The sequence below is a fragment of the Haemorhous mexicanus genome, chromosome 25, assembly GCF_027477595.1.
Source record: "Haemorhous mexicanus isolate bHaeMex1 chromosome 25, bHaeMex1.pri, whole genome shotgun sequence".
NCBI classification, from domain to species: domain Eukaryota; kingdom Metazoa; phylum Chordata; class Aves; order Passeriformes; family Fringillidae; genus Haemorhous; species Haemorhous mexicanus.
The window spans coordinates 4,736,154-4,763,013 of record NC_082365.1 but is presented as its reverse complement, the minus strand read 5'-3'; the positions used below and the strand labels follow the sequence as shown (position 1 = coordinate 4,763,013).

The 26,860-nt window shown below is 53.9% G+C and overlaps 1 protein-coding gene across 1 annotated transcript; it reads right to left on the bottom strand.

Annotated features, from left to right (window-relative positions):
* Positions 1 to 5,198: 5,198 nt before the first annotated feature.
* On the bottom strand, positions 5,199 to 14,837 carry LOC132338376 (potassium voltage-gated channel subfamily A member 2). Its single transcript, XM_059867817.1, has 2 exons — positions 14,483 to 14,837; positions 5,199 to 13,907 (listed from the first exon to the last, which is right to left on the bottom strand). The coding sequence occupies exon 2, from the start codon at positions 12,676 to 12,678 to the stop codon at positions 11,179 to 11,181; it is 1,500 nt and encodes a 499-aa protein (XP_059723800.1). The 5' UTR covers positions 12,679 to 13,907; positions 14,483 to 14,837; the 3' UTR covers positions 5,199 to 11,178.
* Positions 14,838 to 26,860: the final 12,023 nt, after the last annotated feature.

Below are 26,860 nucleotides of genomic sequence, written 5' to 3'. Positions count from 1 at the left end.
TCCTTCAGGGTTAAATTCTTCTGCCTTTTACAGAGTGGAAATAACCAGCATGTGAATGTTCAAGAGCATGGATCCAACTAGTCTGCAAGTGGAAGAAGTTGCAGCCATCTGTGCAGTTGCTGGAGGGAGGCCAACAGCCAAGGGGAGCCTCATCCCTGCATCCCTCTGAGGTGCCAGTCTCTCCATGGAGCACACTGAGCCCCAGGTGACCCCAGCAGACCAGACTGCTTGGCTTCAGATAGCTGAAGCTGCAAAATCAACTCCCAGCCCTGCTCCTTCTCCCTGCTCCTGCCCAGTCCTCCCACGGGGATAAAACACAAGGTTTGGAGCAGAGAGCTCCCTCCGTGCAGGGCTGGCAGGGGGCAGAGAGCAGCTGCTGCACAAGGGGAAAGCAGGAGCTGTGATCCATCTTCCCTTCGTGCCTTCCACCTTCCAGCCTGGTTCTGAGCTCCACAGGATGCATCTTAAACATCTCACCCAACATCTGGGACGTGGGTCCAGCCTCCCTCACCTTCCCCTGCAACAGCTGGAGCTGGGTGATGCTCCTTCCAGATGGGATCCTGCAGACCCCTCCCTGGGATGAGAGGCCTTGGATCCAGAACCAGCTGCCCAAAGAGCAGCAAACCTTTGTTTACTGGGACATGATTCACTCAAGCCCTTCCCCAGAGCACCCTCAGGGTCTGGTGGCACCTCACCATGGCTTCATGGAGTCACAGAACAGTTTGGGATGGAAGGGACCTGAAAGGTCACCTTGTTCCAGTCCCCTGCCATGGCATGCCTGCTGTCCTGCTCAGGGAGGAGTTGGGAGTTTGGCTGATCCATCCAAGTGATCCTTTTGTAAACTCGGACAATACTGGTCTGTATCCTCTGGTGCCTCCTTCTACAACTCCAGAATTTATTATCCCCGCAGCCAAAGCTGGTAAGCTGCAAGATAAAAATGCTATTTCTGCCCAGGATTTCTGCAGCTGCCTCCAAGCATTTGCAGCCACTTTCTAGTTATTAAAGCTCAGCTATGAAGAACTGCATTCCTTCAGCAGAGATTTGCCTTTAATTAGCCAAGGATAAAAGGACAGTGGAAGACAACCCCGCTCCTCACGGGAAAGGCTCCGCTCTCAAACGCTGCGCCCTTGGCACTTCTGCCCAGGCAGGGAGCAGGTGCCTGGCACAAGAGATTTGTTCTGCTTCCCTTGCCCGCCCCAAACCTTCCCCTCTCGCTGGGTAAAACCCCCTTCCTGCGGCCTGACCCTGCCCTGAGAGGTGCAGGGGGGCAGGGAGGGCATGGCAGCTGTGGTGGGCTGTGCCAGGCTGGGCTCCACGGGGATGTGAGGAGCAGGGTGACCTTGGCACCCCCAGCTCCCCAAAGCCCAGCACAGCTCTTGGTGGTGGGCTGTGCCAGGCTGGGCTCCACGGGGATGTGAGGAGAGAGGGTGACCTTGGCACCCCCAGCTCCCCAAAGCCCAGCACAGCTCTTGGTGGTGGGCTGTGCCAGGCTGGGCTCCACGGGGATGTAAGGAGCAGGGTGACCTTGGCACCCCCAGCTGCCCAAAGCCCAGCACAGCTCCTGGTGGTGGGCTGTGCCAGGCTGGGCTCCACGGGGATGTGAGGAGCAGGGTGACCTTGGCACCCCCAGCTCCCCAAAGCCCAGCACAGCTCCTGGTGGTGGGCTGTGCCAGGCTGGGCTCCACGGGGATGTGAGGAGCAGGGTGACCTTGGCACCCCCAGCTCCCCAAAGCCCAGCACAGCTCCTGGTGGTGGGCTGTGCCAGGCTGGGCTCCACGGGGATGTGAGGAGCAGGGTGACCTTGGCACCCCCAGCTCCCCAAAGCCCAGCACAGCTCTTGCCAGGAGCGGGTTTCGGCTGCATTAAAGCAGCAGCAAAACAAACTCTGAGCTCTCGCCAGCCCTGGGGTTTCTCTGCAGAGCCAGGGGCTGCAGCCCTGCTCCCCTTGGGTCCCTGTGAACTCAGCAAGGCATCCTTTAAACCAACAACCTCCCAAAGACTCCTCTGTGGAACGTCATGGAATTCTGGGATGGATCAACGCCCACAGCTCCTGGGCCCACCCAGGGTGGTGAGCGAGCTTTGCCCAGCAACAGCAGCCACAGAGAGCAGGAGAGGGGCAAACCTTCTGCTGAGCCTTTGGGGAAAACTTCCCAGATCCCTTGGGCCCAGATTGCCCAATATTTTTTTAGAATTAAAGGCTGAGGCAGTCTCACTGTGGCTTGTCCCCAGCACAGGGAGGCTCAGGGCACTGAGATGTCCAAGCAGGATCTCAGCACTCCAGGCTGAGGGAGGCACCAAGTGCCTTCTCCATGAGATTGTGGTGACATTGGAACACGGGTCCCCAGCACTGGGAGAGCTCTGATATTTGGGCACAGCTGGCTTTAGTCCTTGGATCTTATTTGTCTGCCCTAACACTTTGTAGATGTGGGGCCTCAGCAGACTCAATTCTGTGTAAAAGCACAGATTCCTATTTAATACACCCAAATATTGCTCTCCTTTGCCTAAGCCCCCTTTCTCCCGCCCTGGACACTGTGCTGAGGTGCAGATGAGAGAGCTGCTCCCAGGAATAGGATTTTCAACACCCAGCACGAATGCAAAGGAGGGAGAAGAAGGAGCAAGGAGGAAGTGGGAAGGAGAAAGAGGGACCTGGCCTGATTTCCAGAGCTGCAGGATAAATGTTCATCTTGGAGCTGTGCAAGCTCCAAACCTTTGCCTAGAGGTTACCTAAAGATAGATTGTGGGGGCCCCACTTCACACGCCCACCCTTGCAAATGTTTTGTACCCAGCTGCCTGGTTAAGGCTCTTTGGAACCACCAGGACTGCAGCAGGGCTGGTTCAACTCAGCACCAGCTCCCAGCCGAGCCCAGCACCCCAGAGAGGCACAGAGCACCACCGGGAGGGCGGCAGCATCCCTGGCTCTGGCATCATTTCCCCTTTCCCACTCTCAGCATCTCAGTTAATGGCCTCCTCCAGCTCCAGCCCAGGAAGTGCTTTCAGGATCCGAGTGCCCACTTTGCCAAATGGAAGCAGATTTGCTGACAGGCAGTCAGGAGGGCTAAAAATTCCTGCTGCTCCCTGAGGCACACACGATGGGCTGTAATGGGGTTTGAGCATCCTGAGCTTTCCAGGAGAACAGCAGAGGTAGTGCTCTGTTGGCACTTGAATCCCTCTCCTTCCTCGATGGAAATGAGCAGGATTTGGAGGGCTTGAGCCCCTGGCAGGGAGAGGAGCCCCCTGCAAGTTGTGTAGTGGGGTCTCTGCACGATGAGGAGCATCACCATGCCCACCTCGGGGGTCTCTGTGAGCTCGGGATCGGGTCCAGGAGAGGTTTTGTGGGGTTTTGGCTGCCAGGGAGGCGACACTCGGCAGGGAAAGTGGCAGGAATTGGGTCAGTGAGCTCGGCAGAACCAGCCGGGCTGGGCTCGGCGGGGCCAGGCGGGGACCGCGGCCGGGGAGGCGCCGGTCTGGGGGACAAAGAGCTGCCTGGGAGAGGGGAGGTCTCCACCTCGGCTCTCTCCACCAGCCTCTCCTGGCCTCTTTGAACTCTGTAAAAGCCCAAGCAGCCCGGCTGGAGGAGGATGCACACCCCTGATGGCATCTCCGGCAGGCTCGGAGCGCGGCGGGGCCGGTGCGGCACGCTGACAGCCCGGCAATTTAAAACAATTACCGAGTCTGCCTCGCAGCCTCCGCTGCCATCGCCGTGAGAGCCCGTGCAGAGCAGCCTCTGCTGCAAACTCCTGGTACCACTTCGTGTTCAGATGTTTATGAGCCCACAAGCCAAGAGGACACCGAGAAGGGAAGGGTTTGGCATCTGCCAGAGCCAGCTGGAGCCTCTCCGGGGCTCGGAGAGGGGGCTGAGGAGCACAGAGTGGCCCAGTTTGGGATTGCTTCCACTCAGCTCTCCAGCAAACGGTGTGACACTTCCCTCAGGGTGCATGGCTCATAAACACTTCTGTTACTTTTTGTGCACTCCAATGGTTTTCCACACATAAGTGTTCATAATTGGCTGCTCCTGAATGCCTCTTCTGCCCCCAACAAGAGCTGTCCACGGGTTCAGCCACCCATCTCTGCATTTTCACTGTCCTAATACTGAATTAAGATTTGCAATTTGCTGGGTCCAGCCTAGCAAACTGTGTTACAGACAGGGAAACTGAGGCACGGAATGGGACATGACATGCCCTTGGTGACACAGGGACACTTGAACCCAAGGCCTGACTCTGAGCCCACACCAGGGGCTCCTCCATGAGCAGTGGGAGCAGTAAGGGTGGTTGAGGAGGAGGTTTGGCACTGACCCCTGGGTTACCAGGGGGTGCCATGTCCCAGACTCGAGCAGGGCCACCCTGTCATGGCAGAAGGAGGATCTCTCTGTTCTCCTTGTGTTTCACCTCCATCTTCTGCACACAGAGTGGGTTCTGCCCATGAGAAGGGAAACCCAGAGCAGCCACATTGCCTGTGAAAGGCACCAAGAAAACCCCAAACCACAAGAGCCAAGTGTCCCAAGCACCTTCCCTGCCCTTTGCTGCTCCAAGGTGCTCAAAATATCAAGAGAAAATATTGTTGCAGTTGTTCCCCGGGGATGGGCAAACCAACCACTCCTCTGCAAGGACAGCTGAAGCCATCCCAGAGATCCCACCCCCATTTCCTCCAGAGATCCTACCAGGACACATCTCCGTGGATACCACCCCACAGATTATGTGCTACCAGCACATTCCCTGGCTGTTTGCCTCTCCCTCTTCCAAGAGGGATCACTTGCTTTCCAAAACCATCCACGGGGTGCCCACAAGTTCTCCAAGAGCAGGCTGACCCCCCACACCACCCAGCCCTGTTACCTTCATGGATGTGGCTGGTATCCAAGCTGGAGGAGTGGGGAGCCATGGGGAACGTGACCTTGACCATGTTCCAGCCCCTTCCCCTCTGCTGGAGTCGCTGCTGGAACTTTTTTGGAGCAAATCCCTTAGGAATGCTGTGCACATCACTGAGACCCATCAGCTCCTCCTCCCAGGGGTTTTTGGGACTCTGCTCCTGCAGCCTGGCTGATGGTGCAGCACAAACTGATTTCCCCTGGTACAGGCTGTTTCTTTCTCTTCTCACAGAGGGTTTAGTTGTAGAGAAAAACAAATCAAAAACATAATTACTTGTCCTTTTCCTCTCCCACCCTCCACAGAACTGATAGCGAAATAACTCCTCAATAATATACATATTTATTTTCTCTTAATTAGTGCCGATATTTACAAAAATTGTGATACTCTGTGAAGAATAAATTATATACACTGATGATAAACCAGACAGCAAATGCTCATTTGGATATGTATGTACACAGCTCTGTATACCTATATACAACAGGCAGCCTTATTGACTCGGGGGCCCCAGCCCCTTCCCGTGCCCCCCAGCCGTCAATAAAGCAGGAATTTCTATAAACACTGTGCAATTCAGATCCAGCTGGTGTCTAAAGTTGTGTCTAGCAAATGCATGGTTAAATGACTTGAAATTCCCACGAGTCCTCCTTTAACAGTTTATAGGCCTCTCTCCATTCCTGGTCCCATTTCTCCCGTAACCATGGAAACAAAAGGTTCAGCTCCAGCATCCTTAGGATGAGTCCTTCTTGGATTTCCTCTTCCTATTGATTTGCTCAAATTAGGCACCACATGCAGGGTTGATCCAATACCCATTTTTTCCCCGTGTGCTTTGGGGATGACATTGGAGGACAAGAGCACAGTCTCAAACAATGAGGGAGCAAGTGCAAATGGATAATTACATCTTATAGGCAGCAGAAAAAAATAAAAAATAATAATAATAAAAAACCCAAACCCCAGAATACCAACCCCAAGCTCAGGACAGCCAGGCAGGGCTGGGGAGAGGACGTGGTGTGTCCATGTGGACCTGGTCTGGTTACACAAAGTCCAGCAGCTCCTACAAGCCAAACCACCCCCTCTCTGGAGGAAAAACATGAATTAGGGATTTATCTCTCATCATGCATAACTGGGCTGGGGGATCCTGTCCCCAGGTGTAAATCAGTGCTGTGCTCCCAGGGCTGCTTCACCCCCGGGCTGGGCCCTCTCCCCCTGATGGGAGCAGGATGGAGCACCCATCTCTGAGCAGGGGGGTGAATTTTGGTCAGCCAAATGCAGAAACATCCCGGGGACACCGAGGCCAGGGGTGCTGACAGGGCTGGGGAAGGGCAGAGCAGTGGCCAGTGCTTGGGGGTAACCTTTGTCCCCCCTCGGGGCTCCTGGCAGGGGCAGCAGCTGGTCCCCAGCAGGAGGGACCAAGGGATGCCACGTGGAGAAGGTCAAATGCTGCCAGGGGGCTGAGGAAAGAGCCACAGCCTTCATCTGGGTGCAAACCAAAATGGTTTGGGGCTGACTCCTTCTTTCCTCGGCCCACTTCACCCCTGCAGCAGACTGAGCAGTTCCCATGAGGGACCACCACGGATAACTCCCATGGATATCCACCCCCAGGGATGCAGACCTCGGGGTAAGGTCTCATGGGAAAGATCTTGAGAAAAGCTTTCAAGGCCAGGCTGGATGGGGCTTGGAGCAGCCTCGGCTAGTGGAAGGTGTCCCTGTCCATGGCAGGGGGTGGAACAAAACGAGCTTTAAGGTCCCTCCAACCCAAACCATTCCAGGATTCTGTGATAACACCACCCTGGCTCCAGAGTAGGAGCCACCACACTGGGACCAAAAGTCACCATAGTCTGGGAGGCTTAAAACCCAGCCATTACAAACAATAACCCCAGAGGCCACTCAGTGCAGCACAGCACCTGCATCTCACCCAAACCCCTTCAACCCTGCTTGGCTTTCACAGCACAGTCACAGAAATGGTTGGGACTGGCACAAGCCAGGACCTGGGGCTGGGAACAAAGACCCTGCAAAGCTGCTGTTTGCAGGGGGTGTGAGGAGCTGACTGCCACCAGACCCTCAGGATGCTTCCACTCCCACGGCAAGATCCAGATCTACTTCCCTTGGATCCATCCCCAAGGATACTGCAAGCTCTGGAAAAGCTACAAGGCTTTGGCAGCAGTTTCAAGGGCTGACCCAGGAATTATCTAATAACAAAGCAAGGTCCTTCCTGAAATACCTCCTCCTCCTCTGTCTTTTTCTCTCCTTCTGTGTATTTATGCACAAATATGCCCATATTTATACACCCACGTGCCACACTCTCATAACGCCAATCCAGAGATCCTTTTCTTCTTATAGCTCAGCATTCAGATCTGTAGGACTTTGACACAGTCACTGCAGAGATTAATTTTCCCAATAAAACATCATGCTCCAGAGAGATCATTTTTTTCCTAATCACTTGGTAGCATCCAGCTGGTACATGAGCCTCACCCCATTGCCCCCAGCAGACGTTCTGGAAGATTTGAAAGGGCTGATGGGCTGCCTGCAGGCGTGGGCACGAGGTTGGGTGTTAGAAGACAGCCCGCTCTGCAGTCACAGCTTTGCATCTCTCCAAAACCGTGGCACAGTGGCTAAAACTGAAATAGAGGCACTGCCTCCTCCGGGTGCCAAGGCAGGAGCACCTCCACAGACCAGAGAGCTCCAGTCTTCCATTCCAGCCTGGAGAGAGGGAAATGGCTCCTCAGGAGGAGGAAAGGAACCAGACTACCTCTGTTTGGGGGCCTAATGGACTCTAACCCAGCTATGGGACCATCCCCTTTCCCCATCCCTAATTTAGCATCCTCAGTCTGAGGCACTTTGCAGCTCATTTTTGCACCTTTCAGAGTCAGGAGGAGATGGGGATGCTCAGCATCTCCACAGAAACAGGCCCAGACTCTCTCAAACCACATTCCTTAAGAAAAAATTTTAAAAAAAGAAAAAAAAATCACAGTCTCCTCCTGAAAAACTGGTTCAAGATCACATCAGTGAGTCAGAAGCAAAGCTAGAAATAGCACTAGAGCTCCGACCTGCAGGCACAAATCCCATTAAAAGCTGTAGGGGAACCGTTTCTCTGTGAGAGGCAGAAGTCTGGACCCCTCTGCTCTGTGCATCCCTCCCAGCCATGGCCTTCACCCACCCTGAGCCAAACACCTGAGCACTGAGCCTGGGTGTGTTCCTTGTGCCCCACACAAGGGCAGCCCAGAGCTCTCCCACCAGGGCTCGTTTTCCCCAGGAACATCTGCCAGGGTCAGGGCAGGAGGTGCCAGATCTGTCCCAAGGGAGGGACTGGCTGTGCTGGCCCTGCCGTGGGGACAGTCATCACCTCATGTCAGTGACAACAGGAGTGTGGCCTCTTGCTCTTCATCCCCATTTGCCCCTGCTGTGTGGCTGTGGAGCCTCCCAAGGCACCCAGGACCCCCCAGCTTGGAGACTGGGTTTGGATGTTTGGATGCTGCTCATGGATCCTCTCTCCTCTCCTGCCTGGCCCTGGGAAGCCCACAGGAGCACCAAAACCCCACCTGCCCAAAGGAAAACCTCACCTTCCTCCTCACCAGACCACCACAACACACACCCAGAGCTTTGACCAATGCTGCTCCAAACCACCCCAAGCCCATGGTGGGTGTTCAACAACCGGACACTTCTCAAAGCCTGACCAAGTTCCAGCAATCTCCAAAGAACCTGCAGCAAAACCACCAGCAAAACACCTCAGCCCTGACCAGGAAGGGGATCACCTGGTGCTAAGGGCACCCAGAGGATCCCAGCATGTCAGGCAGCCCCCTGTGTGAGCCCATGTCCCCACAGAGCCACCAGGAGCTGGACCCATGGACCTTGGCCGACCTGCCTGGGAATGGTGCCCGAGCTGGTGGCTCTCACCAGCCCTGTCCCACCCAACAGGATGAGCTTCAGAACTCAAGATTTATTGCTTTTCGTTGTGTTGGCTTTTTTGTGTGCATGCAGGAAGGGGCTTCAGGGTCTCCCATTCCCAGGCTGCCACAGCAAAGTGGGAGTGCAGGACTCCCAGTATAACGAGATCCAGTTAAAGACAGGCTGGGGACCTGAGCATCCCTGAACCCCAGCACAGGGATGCTGCTGGTCCTCTGCCCCATGCAGGAGCAGGGACTGCCATGCACAAACCATGGACACTTGGAATTAATTATAGCTTGGCCTCAGTCAATCAATCAAATAAAACTGAGGAGTGCTTCCACCTGGCCAAGTGGAGCCCCATCAGCACAAGATGGATCCTGCTCTGGAGTGGCATTTGGAGCCATTGCTGTAGATACTTTAGCACCAGTTGGATTATCGGCAGGAGCAGGGCTTTCCTCTCTGAGGAAGGAAGGGTCTGGCTGAGCCCTCCCCAGGCTCCTTGTGCTCACCCTTCATGCAGTGTTTCAGGGCTGATCACGCCCCAGTTCAGCCCAAATTCACCCTGACTGAACCCTGTTCCACAGCCCAGGGAAGCTTTGCTCAACCGTGACCTTGGCAGAGATTTTCCTCCATCTCCCATGACCTGGAAGAGGAACAGGGGCACCTCTCCCTGAGGATTGGCAGCAATGGGGAAAACCCACACAGGTATGGGGAAAGCAGGTGAGATTCCCCATGGACCAACAGCTCTCACCCATCCCCAAATTACACCAGGGTTGAAGAGGAGAGAACCTCAGGCTCTCTACACCTTGACCCACTGCTCTGAAACACCTGAAAGAAGTCAAAGCAAAGGCTCAGAGGTGCCAGCTCAGATCCAGGCCACCTCAGCACCTGCTCACTCCATCATAAAAGAATAAACCCCAACCCTGAGGGGTTGAAAAGGAGCTTTCAAGCCCAAAATGCACCTTGCCCTGGTGACCCTACGGGCTCCAGGGTCAGGCCACCCTGCTCCAGCCCATGTTCCACCATCCCAGCAGCCCTGAGCTGGGACATCCCTGATACCCCAGGAGCTCTGTTTGCTGAGGATTCGGCCCTGTAGTCGCTCTCTAAATATCTATACACACACACACACAGGAATTCGACGGGAACGGCTGAAAACCGCTGAACAAACAAGTCAGGAGAGCTGGAACCTGCAATTCCACCTGCTCCTCGTGCCCTCTCCCATCCGCCGTGACTTCTGCTCCTGACACCACGATTAATGACTAATTACTCGCCCCATAATGAGCGCAGGTGTTTAACTTTCAGCTCACCTTCCCTGGCTTGCGTTTGTCAGCTCTTGTGTCTGGATGCTCGGACACTCGGGCTCTGCCTTGTTATCTCTCAGGCTTTGCACTGTTATCTATCCAACTGTTGTCAGCACACGCCTTCCCCACCCGGATTTTAACTAGAATGGGGATTTTTTAATTCCCATGAATCTCCTTCGAGCCACCGGAGAATCTATAAACACTATAAACATGAATACTGTATAGTCTACTAAGAAAATATATATTTGTGTGTGTATTAAATATTCAGATTCATGCAACAAATATCCATGCAGCTGTACTGTATTACTGGTTAAATTTCACTGCAGTATAAATATATTATAGGCCACAGCATAGTTGCTCCAGTTTTATATATAGATATAAAAAAAGATGCTTTTTCCAATTCATTTTCAATGTGTCAGTGGAGGTGTCTTTGGTGATCCTGGAAATATTGATGATGGAAGTGTCATCCAAATAAATAAATAAATTCCAAGCTCTTGATTTATTTACTCGTCCCTCCCGATGCCTCGCATAGAAAATTTAAGACTTAATAAATAATGTGCCGTCACACTAATTATCCCTCCCCTGGGCCTCACACTGGCACACTGCAGTGGCTGAAACTGTTGCAGCATGCAGCATTTTCAGTTATGAAACACGAGCCGGGCGCCGCGCTCGCGCTGGGCTCTCCCGGGGCAGAGCCGAGCCCTCCAGCAGCCCGGCCCCACGCCTGCAGCCACCCTCCAGGAACTCCTGCCTGACCTCTCCCAGCTGCTCCCTGTGCCTGGCAGCTGGCTGTCACCCAGGACAGGGGCCAGGGTTCTGTCAGCCCAGACCTGCCCCTTCCATGCCCATCCCGCTGCTGGAAGTGCCCATCCCCTCCGTGTCTTTGGAAACCCACGGGATGGGAGAAGCCTGGGATGGGAGAAGTGCAACAAAATGGTTTGGACTTGTTGGTTTTTTTGCACGGACGCTTATTCGGTGCAGAAATCAAAGGTTAAAAGTCACTTACACAGCTATTGCTTCCCATGCAGAACCAAATATACACCGTAGAAAATACTGTATTAACTACAATGCAGAGCAGCACTCAATATCTGCAATTGTTCCACTTCAGCTTTAAATACGGGACTAGATTTTAGCGACTAGACATCGGTTAGCATTTTGGTGATATTCACATAGTTTGTGTTAGCTAGGGTGCAATTGGCTGTCTTCAAGTTCTCCTCCCTAAAATCCTCATTGCTATTGTTTACACCTTCCTGGATCTCCATATAATCAGACTTACTAATAGTAGAGGCACTTCTGCTTTTCTTTAGGTCAGGGGAAGAGGGGATCTTTGGGCAGCTGGTTACTTGCAAATATTGAGCCTGCTCCTCTCCCTCGGTCTCCCGGTGGTAGAAGTAATTGAAGTTAGACACTATGACGGGCACTGGTAAGGCAATCGTTAATACGCCAGCGATGGCACACAAGGAACCCACTATTTTCCCCCCGATGGTGGTGGGGACCATGTCTCCGTAGCCAACAGTCGTCATGGAAACCACAGCCCACCAGAAGGCATCGGGGATGCTCGGGAACTGGGACTCGCTCTCGTCGGCCTCGGCAAAGTAGACGGCGCTGGAGAAGAGGATGACGCCGATGAAGAGGAAAAATATCAAGAGGCCCAGCTCCCTCATGCTGGCCTTGAGAGTCTGTCCCAGGATCTGCAGCCCCTTGGAGTGCCGGGAGAGCTTGAAGATCCTGAAGACCCGCACCAAGCGGATGACTCTGAGGATGGCCAAGGACATGGCTTGCTGGCCCTGCTGACCATCCTCTGGCTTCTCGGCCAGCTCCGTCCCCAGGGTGATGAAGTAGGGAATGATGGCTACGATGTCTATAATGTTCATGATGTTGGTAAAAAAACCAGCCTTGCTGGGGCAGGCGAAAAACCTCACCAAGAACTCGAAGGAGAACCAGATGATGCAAAGTGTCTCCACGATGAAGAAGGGGTCTGTGAAAGAAGTGGACTGCTGGTACCCCATGCTGCTGTTGGAGTAGGGGGGATGGCTCAGCCCGCTGCCATGCATGTCTTCATTCTCATCCCGAAAAATGGGCAGTGTTTCCAGGCAAAAGCTGACGATGGAGATTAAAATCACCATGACAGAGACAATAGCTATAATCCTGGCAGGGCCTGAGCTCTCGGGGTACTCAAAGAGCAGCCACACTTGTCTCTGAAACTCATTCTCAGGCAGCGGCCTCTCCTCTTCCTTGATGTAGCCTTCATCCTCCCGAAACATCTCCATGGCCTCTTCCCCCAGTTCATAGAAGCGGATCTCTTCGGAGAAGATGTCCAAGGGCACGTTAACAGGCCGCCGCAACCTCCCCCCGGACTGGTAATAGTACAAAATGGCATCGAAGCTGGGCCTGTTCCGGTCAAAGAAGTACTCGTTCCGGAGAGGGTCGAAATATCTCATCCTCTTTTTAGGATCCCCTAGCAAGGTCTCTGGGAACTGGGCAAGTGTCTTGAGCTGCGTCTCGAAGCGCAGCCCCGAGATGTTAATGACCACCCTCTCACAGCACTCATGGTCGGTCTCAGGGTTGTACGTGTCCTGTGGGTGACCGGGAAGAGCTGCAGCTTCATCTGCAGGATCTCCAGTGGCAACTGTCATTATTGGGCTTTAAAAGAAATCCTTATGCTAAACTCTTCCCAGCGCCCGGCGGTGGGATCGGGTTCAGGGCAGGGCTACTATCCTGCAGAAGGACAGGTACGTAGGTTTGGAAGAGTCTCATGAAAAGGCGAAGGGATGAGATAAAAATAGAGGGGGAAAAAAAAAAAAGAAGAAGAAGAAGAAGAAAGAAAATCGCCCCTGCTGAGAAAGAGAGAGATGGAATAAAGTTGGTGGGAGGAGAGCAGATCCCTTCTCTAGCACGTCTATCCCCTTCCTGGAGGGGTTAATTTGCCTTCCTTGGGACAGCGTTCAACAACTCCCATCTAAACCCATTAGGTGGAACAGAGAAAACACCTGAGGAACCGTCACCTGTTCAAAACCAGCGTGGAAAAACTGGCATTGATAAACCAGGGCTTATTTTTTGGCTAAAAATAAAGATTCCAGTTAAAAAAAATAAAAAGGGGGAAGCTAAGAGAAAGGAAGGAAGAAAAATAACCCCATCCAGCCCTGAAGTGGCGAGAGGACCCCGCGGGGTGCCGGGCTCAGCTCATTTCCAGGCATGCAGCTAAGGGTTAATTAACATTTAACCGTGCGATCTCAGGCAATCTACCCTCCAGGAAAGCTCCAGCTCCGCTTTTAAGTTTAACACCTTCCCAATCCTCTTTCCCTGGTGACATGCTGCCCTCCCTGCCTGCAGCCGAGCTCTGCGGCTGCCGGAATGTGGAGCCGGCGGTTCCAGCTGCCCCGCGGACCACCGCAGTCCCCCTCCTCGAGCGCTGGTGTCCCGGCTCCTGTCATTCTCTGCAAACCACCATGGCACACAGAAAACAAATCACATTACCTGGAGAAGCCAAATCTTAGTGTCTCTTAGTAACACCGATTATCTGACCCTGGGGAAATCCTAGAGAGAAATACAGGCTTCCAAGATCCCCATAATTTCCTCTCTCTTCAAAGTTAAAAATAATGGTGAGTCATCGTAGAAAAAGGAGAAGGGGCATAAGAGGGGTTAGATTCCCAGATGGTGGAAGTCAGGTCTTGTAATGGTTTGGACTGGAGAGAGAGAGAAAGAGAGACAGAGAGACAGAGAGACAGAGTCTTCCTGGGAGCTGTTGCAGATCTGCACTTCAGGGCAGATGAGCGTCTGTCTGATGCCTTCGGTAAGACGGTGAAAAGCTGCTAAGCTCAGCAAAACCCGATGTCCCCAGTGTCCTCGGGAGGTGTGGCATCGCCTGGAAAAAACACCGAGAAGGTAGCGAGCTGTGGGGGTTCGCGAGGAGCATCCGCAAAGCCGCGGCTCCTCCGGGCACCCGCTTTCCCCGGCCGTGAGCTGCCCGCCCAACCCGCACTGCAACACGAGAGAGACGAGGGCGAGAGCGCCAGCGCCGAGGCGGAAAAAACCAGAGCCCCGTGTCCCTGCGCTCTGCTCAGCCCAGCGGGGCCGGCTGCCCGCCGAGCCCGTGCCAGGCGGAGGAGCGGGGGGGGAACGACGCAGCCCCCCCGGCACTAGAGGCTCTGCAAAGGCACGGAAGGTTCCCAGCCCCGCCAGCAGCCGGGAGTCGGTGTCACCCACCGGGCACAGCACCCAGGGCCGTTGCGTGGCGTTCCCCGGTGACTCAGGAGGCTCCGGTTTCATCCAGCGGAGCGAACCCCCCGCCGGTCCCTGGCTGTGCCCCCGCCAAGGCCACCAGCCCCCCGCTGATGGCTCCGAGCATCCACGAGCACCGGGGCCCCGGCCGCGGGACCCACGCGAGCTGCATCCACCCTCCCCATCCTCCCGAGAGCCAACCCCCCCCGGCCGACCCACCCCCGTGGGAATTCGACTCCGTTGGGTGAAATTTCTGGTGGGGATGTTGAGGCTCATGTCCCCCGTGGGCGCCGGGTCCTCAGCATCCCTGCTCCCGGCGAGGGCTCCCCTGGATCATCCTGCATTGCCTCGCACCATGGAGATGCTCAGCCCGGGGAGGGCCAACCAGCCTCCCATTTTTTGCCTTTTTTTTTTTTTTTTTCCCCTCCCAAATGAAATAAAAACCCCTCTAACCTCCCTTCTTCAGCTCCAACTCGACTTGTCTACTTTGAGCCAGGATTACAGAACCGGGCAGGGGAGGCAGGTGGAAAATAACCCCACGGTCCCAATCTCCTCGGCAAGGATTTCAGCCATCTCCAGGCCATTTATGCCTGTTGGTTCCTCTCTTCATCCCCCGAGGTGCAGATATTGCCGCAGATCCCTCTTTTCTTGGAAATTTCCCTTTTCCGTGCAACCCTCCTCTCCCTTCTCCTTATGCACTAGAAAAAATAGTACAACCCTGACGAGGCTTGCAGCATTCAACCGCTTCTCTTAACCCTTTTCTGCCAGGCCCAGAGGAGAGGAGGTCGCGTTTGTCCCAGTTTTCATCCTTTTCCTGCATTTTCTCCCCACCACTCGCTCCCCAGCAACTCACCAAGGAGTTCAGCTGCATTTGACCTTCCCTGGCTCCTCTGAGCATCACGCCAGAACACCACAAACAACATCTTCCTGCTGCTGCAGGAAAGATCTGGCAGCCACAAACCTCCATCTCACCAAAGATCCACCAACCTTCAATGTTTTATTTATTTTTTTTAATGAACACGCCGTTTTCCTCCTGCCCATAAGCTCTCTCCTCCCCTTTCTCCCTTCCCCAAACACCCCAGATTTGTTGAATAGCACAGAAATTTACTTTGTGTTTATTTAACATGTTGATTTTTATTTGGCACGGGCTCTGGGCTTCTTCCTCCGACTCCAAATCCAAGCGCTGATGCTCGGCGCTTGGCAGGGAGGGTTTCACGGCATCCTCTCAGTTGACATCACCCATCCCAACACTCAGTTTCTCCTACTTTCTCCCCATCGCTGCTTGTCCTGGCAAACAACCTCCGCCCCCTCTCGAGCATCTTTAGGGTTAATTCATGCAAATTTGGGGGCTGAAGGGGGGGATGGAGGAGGTGAAGATTTGCCCAAAGCCCCTCAGTTTGCTCTCCGCCCGCACTGAGCGCTGCGGGCGGGAGTCACAGGATTTGGGGTCGTGTTTGCGACTAAAGCACCACTCCCTCGCTTTGCTCCTGGCCAGGCTGTGTTTAAGCAGGGGAGCAGCGGGAAGAGGGGGAAGGATGCAGGGATGGGGTGGGAGGGAGACAAAAAGGCACCAACTTACACTCGGCTCTGCAGTCAGGCATGCGAAGAATGCACAAGCAGCTGCTCTGCTCCCTCCGCTGCCGGCACCTCTCACCTGCAGCCCCCCAAACTCGGACCCCCGAGTCAACCTCCGAAGGCAGCTCAGCTTCTCCATGAATATTCATAAGATTAATATGAGCGTCTTCCCCCCCCTCCCCCCGCAGCCCTCCTCCCAAGCAGGAGACCTAGATTCCAACCACTGGGAAATAATCATATCCCTGGGTGCACGGGGCTGCTCTGCCATGCGACTCCAACCCATCCCATGCTCTTGGGAACAGCCTGGATCTGCTCGGGGACATCTGGGGGCTGGAGAACCACCCAGCATCTCTGGGGAAGGAGATGGGGCAGGATTGGACTTGCAGGAGCTGGGGTGAGGATGTGAAAAGCAATAATTTTATGTCACTTTGCATTTACTGAGGTCTCTTCATGAGGAGACTTCTCCCATCCCAAAGGAAGGGGATGGCCAAGCTCATACCAACATACAGGACCTATGGATCAACCCCTGCCTTCAGGCACGAGGTTTGCACCACTCTGCCATCCCCCCACGGCCCCACAAGGACCACCAAGGAAGCAACAAGTCCCACAAGGCTCCTGGCACCCAAGGCACAAGTGCTGGAGGAGGCAATGGGAGATATTTCTATTTCCATAGAGAGCAGTCAGGTTTGCATGGAGTTACCAGTGCCAACACTGATCTCAGGGACACCCTGAGGTGGGATGGAGGGCCTGGAACACCCTGAACACCTGAGAAAACCAGTGTGGTGCCCAGTCAGCCAGGGGGACCTGGGGACATGGTAGGGATAAATCCCAGCATTTCAGCTCCCCGAGGTGCCTGGAGCAGGGGGTGGCACAGGCAGACAGTGAGTGCAGCACTGGGGGTGTGATCACCTGCTGCTCCTCTTCACCTTGAAACAAAAATTGTATTTTCCCAAGCCCCAGCCAGATCCTAAAACTGAAAATGAATGTCTAACCCTACAGGAAAACTGGGAATCCTTCATGACCAGCCCTTGCACTGTGGGTTTCCTTGGGCAGGAGGATGCCCTGGGCTTTTAATGTCAGCTGCACCATTTCAGCCTTTTCTGGAGGTGGATCTGCCGTGGCAGGGTGGGCTGAATGCAGAAAATGATGTGCCCAAGGCTGATCCTTATGCAATATGTAGAAACTGAGGCTGGGCATGGAACAATTCAAGTGGAGCTGAATTTCCAACGTGCTCCTCCTGCTGCTGCCTTGTGAAGGTTCTGCAGAACCAGGGGGATTTGTCATCCAAACAGCCCCAGCTCCGTGCAAGGAGCCAAACTCCCGTCTCCAGCAAATCAGGGGAATTTCTCTGAATTGAGTGACGCTCTCTCCTGATTTACTACCCTAATTGTGAGCTATTATTATCATCTCTGTGTCTGCACCCTCCTCCCCCAGCCGTGCTGACAGCTCCAGACGGATCCCAGCCTCTCGGAGAACCAGGAGAGCTGAGCTCTGCACCCACTTGGCTGTTTCACAAGGATTTAACAAGATGACGCCTTTGCTCAGTGTTATTATTAAATAATAATTTCCTCCTGAATTATTTCTCTCATCTCAATGTGTTTTATAGACACCCAAACTGGAATTTGTACCCCGTGTGCGTGTGTGGTGCTGGGAAAAGCACTTGGTGGGAGGATGTTCCAGGAACCAGGAGATCCTGTGGCCAGGGTGATCTCTCCTCATTTCCTGTATTCCCAGGGATGCCCCCCAATGGCTGCTCTGACCCTCTGTGGGTTTGCCACTCAAATAGCAAAAAATAACAAAATACAAATAGCAAAAAATGTGCTTTCACCCCTTTCCCCCCTGTATCCTGCTGGCAGAGGGTCTGGGAGATGCTCCAAGAAGTGGTGCTGTGGGGAGGGATGAAGGCCACAGGGCAGGGCTATCCCCAGGCCTGGCCTCATCCAGAACAGCTGAATTCAAGTCCCAGGGTCACTGGAAAGCCCAACCCACACCCAGCCCCCCTGCTCAGGGCACCCAGGGTGGGCACCTGCACATGCCAGGCTGGGGAAGGGGTGGGAGAAGCTCCCCAAAGAGGACAGAGCCTGTGCCAGCACCTTCACACCTCCTGCACAGCCTCACACAATGGCAACACTCTGGTGTCCCTCCTGGGGACCCCATCCCACCTCCTGCAAAGCCAGAGGGACTTTGAGGGCTGGAGCAAATGCCCACAGCCATGCTGGGAAGGGGATCCAAGCTGGACCAAGCACTGCCCAGCCGAGGGGTGGGGCAGGGCAGAGCACTGAGCCCCAGCTCCATCTGAGCCACGGTTTTCCAGCTGAAGGTGTTGACATAACTGGGCCTTGTGTCATTTTAGGAGCTGTGAAAGCTGTAAGTGAGTTCCCAGGGCTGTGATTCACCCTCCAGGGAAAGCATCCGACCTCCCACCCGCTGCTGACGTCAGGGGATGGAGCTCCTGGACCCCCAGCACCTCCTCACCCCCCTCGGGGGTGGTGGCAAGAGGAGGGGATGCCAGGAGACATCTAAAAATGTCACAGGAACACGGAGCCACAGAGCCAGCTCTGCTCTGCCATGGCAGGTGCTGCTGGTGAATCCCAAATTTCCCCAGTGAGATGGGGCAGAGAGGCTTCCCCCACCCTGGGAGATGGGGAAAGGGTCGGGCTTTGCCTGGAGTGATGCAGGAAAGGAGGAGCAGAGCAAAAAGAGACACTGGGCAGGGCTCCTTGGCCCTGGGAGAACCTCCTGGACCCAGGAGAATCTCCTGGATCCTGGGAGGATCTCCTGGATCCTGGGAGGATCTCCTAAACACCCTGGGGCAATCTCCTGGTTTCTGAAGAGATCTCTTGGTCCCTGGGAGATCCTCCTGGGTCCTCTGTGGTTCCCCTGGTCCTGGAAAGGCACAACAGCAAAAATCACCTCTCTGCAAAGGTAACATTAAACACATCCCTCTGTAACTCCCCAAGGCGTTTTGTGTAACAAAATATCCAATTATTTAAAAAGCAGCTCCTTTGGGCTCCAGTCTGAATTCTCTTTTGGTCAGGAAAGCTGAGCTGTCACTTTGCCTCCAAAGGTCTCCACCAGCCTGGAGAGCTGCTCTGGAGAGGGGCTGGGCACTGTTTGTTTAGATAGAAATGCTGTAGCCCAACCAAAAGAAGGCAGAGAGCTTCAGTGCCTGTGAATATTTCCTGCCAGGCTGCCCCTGCCAGGCCTGGGCTGGCGTGGGGAGGGTGTTGGGCCCAGAGGGTGCCTCCCACCAGGGCTGCTCCTGCCACTCTGGCTAAAAGACCCTCAAAGCCACTTGGTTTCACAAATTCAGGACGGGAAAAGGAATCAGAAGCCTCCCTCCAGGCAGGGGTGAGGACTTCCAGCTCTGGACAGAGCCAGGGCTCACAGGTCTATCACCCTGATAGACCCCCCAGCATCCCTGGGCTGGGGCTTTAGTGCAGGTGCCACCTGAGCTGGTCTGGGCCACCACGACCTCACCAAGGCGACCCAGGCATGTCCCTCTGTCCTTCCAGTCCTCCTGCTCCAAAGGGGCCAAGAGCAGAGAGGCTTCAGGGCTCCAAATGTGCCCAAACCTTTCCTCTGATGCCAATTAAACTCCTGCTTTGCCAAGCCAGGGCTGGCTGTGGCAGCCCAGGACAAGGGGGGCTGATGAACACCTTGATTTCCTCTCCCTCAGGTCTGGACCAGCCCAGGCCCATCTCCTGATGGAGCATCCCCCTTCCTCCAGTTGTGGGGGGCTGTTCTCTCCCTCCAGGGGTTGGTGCTCACTGAGTAGCAGGGAAATGGGGCCAAAAGCTGAAACCTTCTGGTTGCTGAGATTAGGGAAGACTGAGGGGAAATGGAAGAAACCTGCAGGGGAGATGGCACTGCTGGAAATGGCCAAAACCTCAGCTGCAGATGAGCAGTGTCTGCAGACAGATGTCCTTTGCCTGGGGGGAGCTGTAGGTGACCTCAGGGTCCCCTCTGCACCGCCCTGGTGGGACACAACTCCCTCCAGCCTTCAGCCCTGGGACTGGCTCCCCGTGCAGGTGATGGCCAGGGTGGAAACATCTCCCTCACAGCACAGATGGGATGAGCAGCCCTGCAGACACCATTTTTAGAGCCTGTGGGTCTCAGCCTGAGTGTCTGGTGGTGCTGGGAGGGGGCCAAGAGCTGCTGACAGTCAGATCTGAGCCACGGAGTGGGATGAGATGTTCCCATCACCCCAAACTTTCCTCCCTCCCCAGGGAGCTGCAGGACTGCAAACAAGCCAGGAGGAAAAGTGCTTTGAGAGGATGATTTCCCTCTTCTCCTCCACCCACAGAGAGCTGCTGCAGGGAGGAGAAGCCAAGGGCTGAGGCTGGCAGTGCCTTCCCACGGCCTGGGCACAGTGGCATTGTGGGCATGGTGGCAGACACGAGATGGCCCCGAGTGGGATGGCCAGAGCTGGCCCCATGGCCATGCCAGATGGGGAGCTGTGCCAAATCATGGAATCCCAGAATGGTTTGGCTTGGATGGGACCTTAAAGACCATCCACTTCTACCCCCTGCCATGGGCAGGGACACCTTCCACTGTCCCAGGCTGCTCCCAGCCCCATCCAGCGTGGCCTTGGGCACTGCCAGGGATCCAGGGGCAGCCACAGCTGCTCTGGGCACCCTGTGCCAGGGCCTGCCCACCCTCCCAGGGAGGAATTCCTTCCTTGTATCAAATCTAAGTCAGACCCTTTTAGTTAAAATCCTGGGTTATGCCCAGCCTGGCCTGTGCCAGGTTCTGAGCCGTGCCAAACCATGAGCTGTGCCAAGCTGTGAGCCACACCCAGCCAAACTGTGGATGGTGCCAGTTTGGGAGCTGTGCCAAATTCCAGGCCAGGCCAGCCTACTCTGCCTGTCCTCAACCTCTCCAAAGCCCCCAGCTGCCCTCACCCCGTGGCCAAGCCCCCCCAAGTCTCTGCTGCCCATCACAGCTCTCCCCTGGAAATGGCTGTGCCATGGTGGAAAATTCCTGGAAGAAAAGAGCCAAGATTTGATGCACATTTCCAAAGCATTTGGAGGACACCCATTATTTATTGTCCCTGCCCAGCTGCTGGGAGCAGCTGGAGGTGCCCCATAGTGGTGGCACTGACCTGGCCCTGGGAAGGTGTCCCCAGCAGCTCTGGGTCACTGCTCTCTCTGGTGACCTGCCCAGGTGACAGATCCAGGGAGCAGGTGGCACAGGGAGGATGCAAAGTGACACTTCCAAGGCTCTGTGGGCAGGCAGTGCCAGAGCCCCACCTGCTCCCACCAGGACCCAGAGCTCCCTGCCCAGAACCCATGGGGAATGGCTCTGGGATCCATGGGGAATGGCTCTGGGATCCATGGGGAATGGCTCTGGGATCCATGGGGAATGGCTCTGGGATCCATGGGGAGTGCCACTGACAGGCAGGATCCTCTTCCCCGTCATTCCTCTGCTGTATTTACTATTTCTTCATCTCCCACCCCCTCTTTGGGAAGAGACAGACTTCCCCGTTTCCATGGAAACACTCCCCCTCTCCCCTCATTTCTTCAAAGAGGTTTTCATCCCTTTCTTTCAAAAAGAGCTATTTTAAGCCACGGCTTCCCCTTCTCCCCCTCCCCACACTCTGCTTCCAGCTCACGTTTTCCCAGACAAGCAGCAGCCACCAGGCACCCCTGGCAGCCGTGGAATCACCCCCAGTTCTGGTGACTTGGCTGGGGCAAGAGCAGCTCAGAATCCCAGTCCAGATCCTGAGGGTTCCCTTGATTTGTGCTCAAACCCTCTTGGGCTGTGGAATGTTGGGGTATTAAAAAGTGCTGGTGTTTGAGGGAAGGTCCTGGGAGCATCCAAAATCCCTTCACTCTTGGAATGACTGTCCCTGCAGCACCCCCTGTGATTCCACAGCCCTGGGAAGCCAGAGGAATATTTCCTTTCCTGCCATCAGGATAAACCAAGAGACACCTGACAGAGCAGGAAATAGAGTCTCTTCCACCCTTCCCAAATATAACAAGGCAGAAACATCACCCTAATCCTCAGGGTCAGGGCTGCTTGTGGACCAGTGTGGTGAATGAGGGGCTGGAAATGCAGCACTGGGAGGACAAAATCAACAATCCATCAATAAATTAAATAATAACAAATGGCCTGGACAATGTGCTGTTAAGTAAAGGAGAATTCCATAAGGGAAATGATAACCTTAGCATTCCCATGGATAAAAAGGAGAGCAGAGGGATGGACAAACACCCATTGCAGAAGGATGCCAGGCCTGGCTGGAACACAAAGGGAGATCCTTGGATACCACCATCCACTCAAAAGGTGGGAAATGAAGTATCCGAGACAAAAGCTCCTTAGCAAGGCATGGCTTGAGGAGCAGGGAAAGACCTGTAGGAGCCTGACTCCAAGCTGGAAGAGCCCCTCTGCAGCATCCTGGAAAGGTCACAGTTGGAAGATCTGGATGCTCTGGCTTGGAAAGAGGGACAGGACACAGGTCATTAAAATCCTGCACGGTGCTGAGGTGCTGAGCAGGGAATGATGAATTGATATTTCTTCATCATGCAGGGAGCAAATGGCTCCCAGGGAAATTCCCAAGCAGGAAATTTCAAGGGGAGGATTTACAGCACAGCTCTGTTGCTGTGCAGGGAGGTGCTGCTGGAGCTGCCACAGCCACCAGCCCTCCCAGGGGATGCCCACACTCTGGCACAGCAAAGCAGGAGCCAGAAGGCAGCAGAGAGCATCCTTTGCACAGCCAGGTTCCTCCAGAGCCTCGTTTCAGCTGAATTTCTCTGTGAGGAACCCCAGCAGCACCAGGGCTCGCTCCGGGGGTGGCTCTGAGCACCCCACACTGTGGGACTGCCCAGGGGCCATTTACCCTTTCTAACCTCTGGACATGCAGCAGGAACCACCCACCCTGTGGAAAACACCCCCACCATGCCCCCAGCAGCCTCTCTTCCCCCTAAAATCTGGGAACCACAGCCCAGCTCTGGGCAGAGGAGCTGCTGGCACTGCCCATGCCCTGGCCCTTGGCAGCTCCATGCAGCACACATTGATCACCCCAGGAACGGGCTGGAAACCCTGCAGAGTGCTGGGGAGGCCAAGGCTCCTCCTGGACTGGGTGGGATCACTGCCCTCCCCTCAGCAGTGCTGTGGAAGGTGTTTTCCTGCAGCTCCTCCAGCAATCCTGGGTGCCAGGCCTGGCCTTTCTGACTGGGGCTGGGTTTGGCTGGTGCCATTCGTGCCCCAGCTGCAGCTCAGGGTTTGCCACATCCTGTTTCTCCCCGATGTTTAAGCACCCCCCAGGTAACCACACATCAACCAGAACCCTCTGGAGACACCAGGACCCTCTGGGGAGCTGATACAGAGATCAAGGTCACAGCAGAGAATGAAGCAGCAAGAGCTGCTAAAATCCACCTCAGAGGGCCCCTGAGGCAGCCCCAAACCTGCCCTGCCACCCCCAGCAGCCAGGAGTTGCTGTGGCACCATCCAGCACAGCCACACTGGGAGCGTTTGGGAGACTCTGAGCTGACTTTGCTCACCATGGATCATCTTCCCCCAGCAGAGCTGGAGAGCAGAGAGAGGTGAAACCACACAGACCAGTTCCAGCACTCAGTGCTGCTTTTCTAGGAGCTTCTCTGCCCCTATCACAACTCCCAAGGCCAGCAGGGTCAAGGTGTTTTGTAAAGTTCAGGAATTTGAGGTTCTCCATTGCTGCTGAATTGCCCTGGTGTGATCCTGTCCAGGGTGGCTGTGGGCACACGTGGGGCTGCTCTGCTCCCACTCCTGAGCCCCTAGATCAGCACCTGAAGGCTCTTGCAGAATTTCCTCCTGGATTTCAGCCCCAGAATTGGGATTTGCAAAAATAACCAAGCCACTCTGGATAATAGTCCATGTTCCAGGCTCGGTGACCACTAAAATAAAATCCCCCTGCAGCAGCCTGGGACCTCTGGCCCTGGGACACAGCACAGCAGCACTTGGGTGCACAGCCCAAGTCATTTCATCAAGGAATCATCAAGCCATGGAATCTTGGAATGGTTTGGGTGGGGAGAGACCTTAAATCTCATCATGTTTCACCTTCTGCCGTGGGTGAAACCTCCTTCCACCAGCCCAGGTTTCTCCAGCCTGGCCTTGGGTGCTCCCAGGGGTGGGGCAGTCACAGCTTCTCTGGGCAACACTGGAGAAGCAACTTCAATATTTTTAAGGCAACCAAAAAACCTAAACCAAAACTGTGACACTCTTTGGCCACACTCACTTTTGGGTGAAGCTCACAGATGTGGTTTGAAGCCAAGAACAAGGTTTTCAAAGGAGCTTCTGATCTCCTTTTGCAGGATTCCCACTGGGATCAGAGCAGATGGGTCAAACCCCTCCTCCTGCACTCGTGTGCCCAAGCACCATCAGTGACATCCCTTCTTGTGGCACATCATCAAAATTTTAAGAGTTTGCCTGGAGCTTCCTGAGTCCAGGTGGCTGGGACTGGATGGGATGGGATGCTGGAAATGTGCAGGTTTTACCCCAGGATTTTATTTCTCTAGCTGGGTAAATTTGACTCCTGTGAACGACATTAAATTTCAGATTATTTAATCCTGAAAAATGAGTTGACATCAGGGGACACTCCTCAAACCTCATCCTCACATCAGCCCAACATCTCCTGTTCACCCCCTTCAGCATCAAACACCACACGCTGCAGTTCAGCCTTTTTATTGAACTTTGTGTATGAAAGAACAGTTTCAAGTTCTAATGAGAAAAAAAAATTTAAAATAAATTCAGCATCAGGTAAAAAAATCACGCAACTGAAAAAAAAATCACTTTTTTTAACCAGAAACTGAACACAAGGCCCACACCATGGTGAAGTCACCAGGACAAGAGGATGCAGCAGCTGGTTTTAGCATCAGACTGGTATAAAAAAAACAAGTTTTAAACAGTTGCAACACAGCTCACTGGCAAAACCAGAATTTAAAATGAACTCAGAGTAACAAGACTGCATTAACATCTCCAGTTCAAAATTGCATCGCTCCTGTGGCACTGATTAGTCAAGATTTACAGCCAAGTTCAGATTTACACAGAATTTCCCAATATTTCACTGTTCATAGACCCGGTGCATGTCCCAGGTGAGACAGTCATGGAAACATTTCTGCAATACCCACTTGCACACGTGAAGGAAGGAAAGCAAAGTCAAAACTATATCCAGCCATCTCCATCCTGGGAAGATTCCATGAAAATCAGTTGCATAGTAAAGGATGGGAAATTGAGAAACACGAGCTGCTGCTGTGCTGGAGGACAATGCAAAGCCTCCCTTTTGCCAAGTTTTGGGGTCTGAGGTGATGAATGAAGAGCCTGTTCTCCTTGCAAGGTGCCAGATTCAGCCATGGAGACCCTGACCTCCAGCAGTGAGGGTGATTTTCCTGCAAGACCTGAGCACTTGGGATACCCAGGTCTAATTTCAGTGCACCAATGGCAGCACAAGGGATGTGGCAGCCAACACATGTTTTCCATTAAAATCCCAACCTTTCAGGCACTTCCTGACTACATTTCCACTTAATACCTTTTGATTCACAATTCCAGCTCTATCCATGACTTGGGTGTTGCCAGGCAAATTTTCCTGCTGTGAAATCATCCTCTGGAATAGGAATGATGCATTTAAAACCCAGCAGCAGTGCCTGGCCTTGCAATGGTCAGAGATGTGTTATGGACACCAGCCAGAACAATCTCAGGCCATTCCCTTTGCAGGTGCACTGATGACATCATTGTGGATCAAGCAGGAAAAATGGGAAAAAGAAACATAATTTACCTGTATCAGAGGCTGGTGGGAAATATGGGGATTTGAATGTGTAATTTAATTCACTCAGAGCTGCTACTTGGCTTTAATCTCCAGCTGAAAGACAGACTTCCAGCAGGATTTGTGCAATGCAGGAGAGTGGGGAGCACCCAGGGAAGAAAAACTCCATCTCAGAAATTCCTTAATTTTAAAAGGATTCAGTAGCAATAACAGCATTTGAACAGCTGGCTCAGAAAACACCCAGGTGTGTGAGGTAATGAAGCCTCCAGCATGCTCGAGGCTGGTTTCTGAGATGTCAGTCCTGCAGGGGTTTGCCTGTGGAAAGGGGCTGGAGGCTGGGATGGGACAGCAGGAATCACACAATCACAAATTAATAGAATTTAATAATTGTGTGCTTTGGGTTGGAAGGGACAGCTCATCCTGTTTCCATGGGCAGAGACACCTTCCACCATCCCAGACTACTCCAAGCTCCATCCAACACTGCCAGGGATGGGGCACCCTGTGCCAGGGCCTCAGCAAATCCTGACTTTTCCCCAAATCCAGCAGGGCAGAGCAGCTTCCCAGTATTCCCTCACTGCCTCCAACAGCCCATTCCAGCCTCACTGCTAAGCCCTGTTCCTGTGCTGTGTCCCCTGAGCCTTCGTTAGTGTCCTGAAACACTTTTGGAGATCTTTTCCTTTCTAATTTTGCTGCCTTCTTAAACCAGCTTAAAACATGTCATTAAAAGAAGCGGCTTTTCGTGACCCCACACCAGCCCAGCTCCCCAGATCTGCTTTTCCTGCCTCTGTGCCAGCACAGAGCCAACAGCAGAGCTCTCATCGCTTTAATTGCACCCTAAAATGAAAAGGGGGAGGGTTGGTGCGTGTTCAGCCTCTAAAGAGCCCCGTCTGAGCACGACAGCTCCGAGCTGCTCCGGCGTCTCGGAGCACGGCTTTGAAGGGCTATGAATAAAGATGAGCAGCCTGCCTTGGGATGATTATGGGAATCAAAGCACGCTATTTTTTGGATCTTCTCTTGATGTCAGCCATCATTAAATCGCTCCCTTTTTTTGTTTTTTTAATCGACTGGATACATTTTTAATTTGTCTTCCCTTGCCGAGCGCAGCGCTGCGCTCCCGCTGCCACGGCTGTCCCGGCACGATGGTTATCTGCAACACGCACCAGGCTGGCCTCAGAGCGGTGGCAACACAGATTAATACACTGGACTGACAGGTAGAGACTATCAAACTCTCAATTATTGTGGAAAAGCACATTAACACCCAGCTGGCTCAGCGACCAAGCACG

Coding starts and splice junctions, on each gene's coding strand:
- LOC132338376 (XM_059867817.1), bottom strand. CDS start 12,678: ATGACAGTTGCCACTGGAGATCCTGCAGATGAAGCTGCAGCTCTTCCC.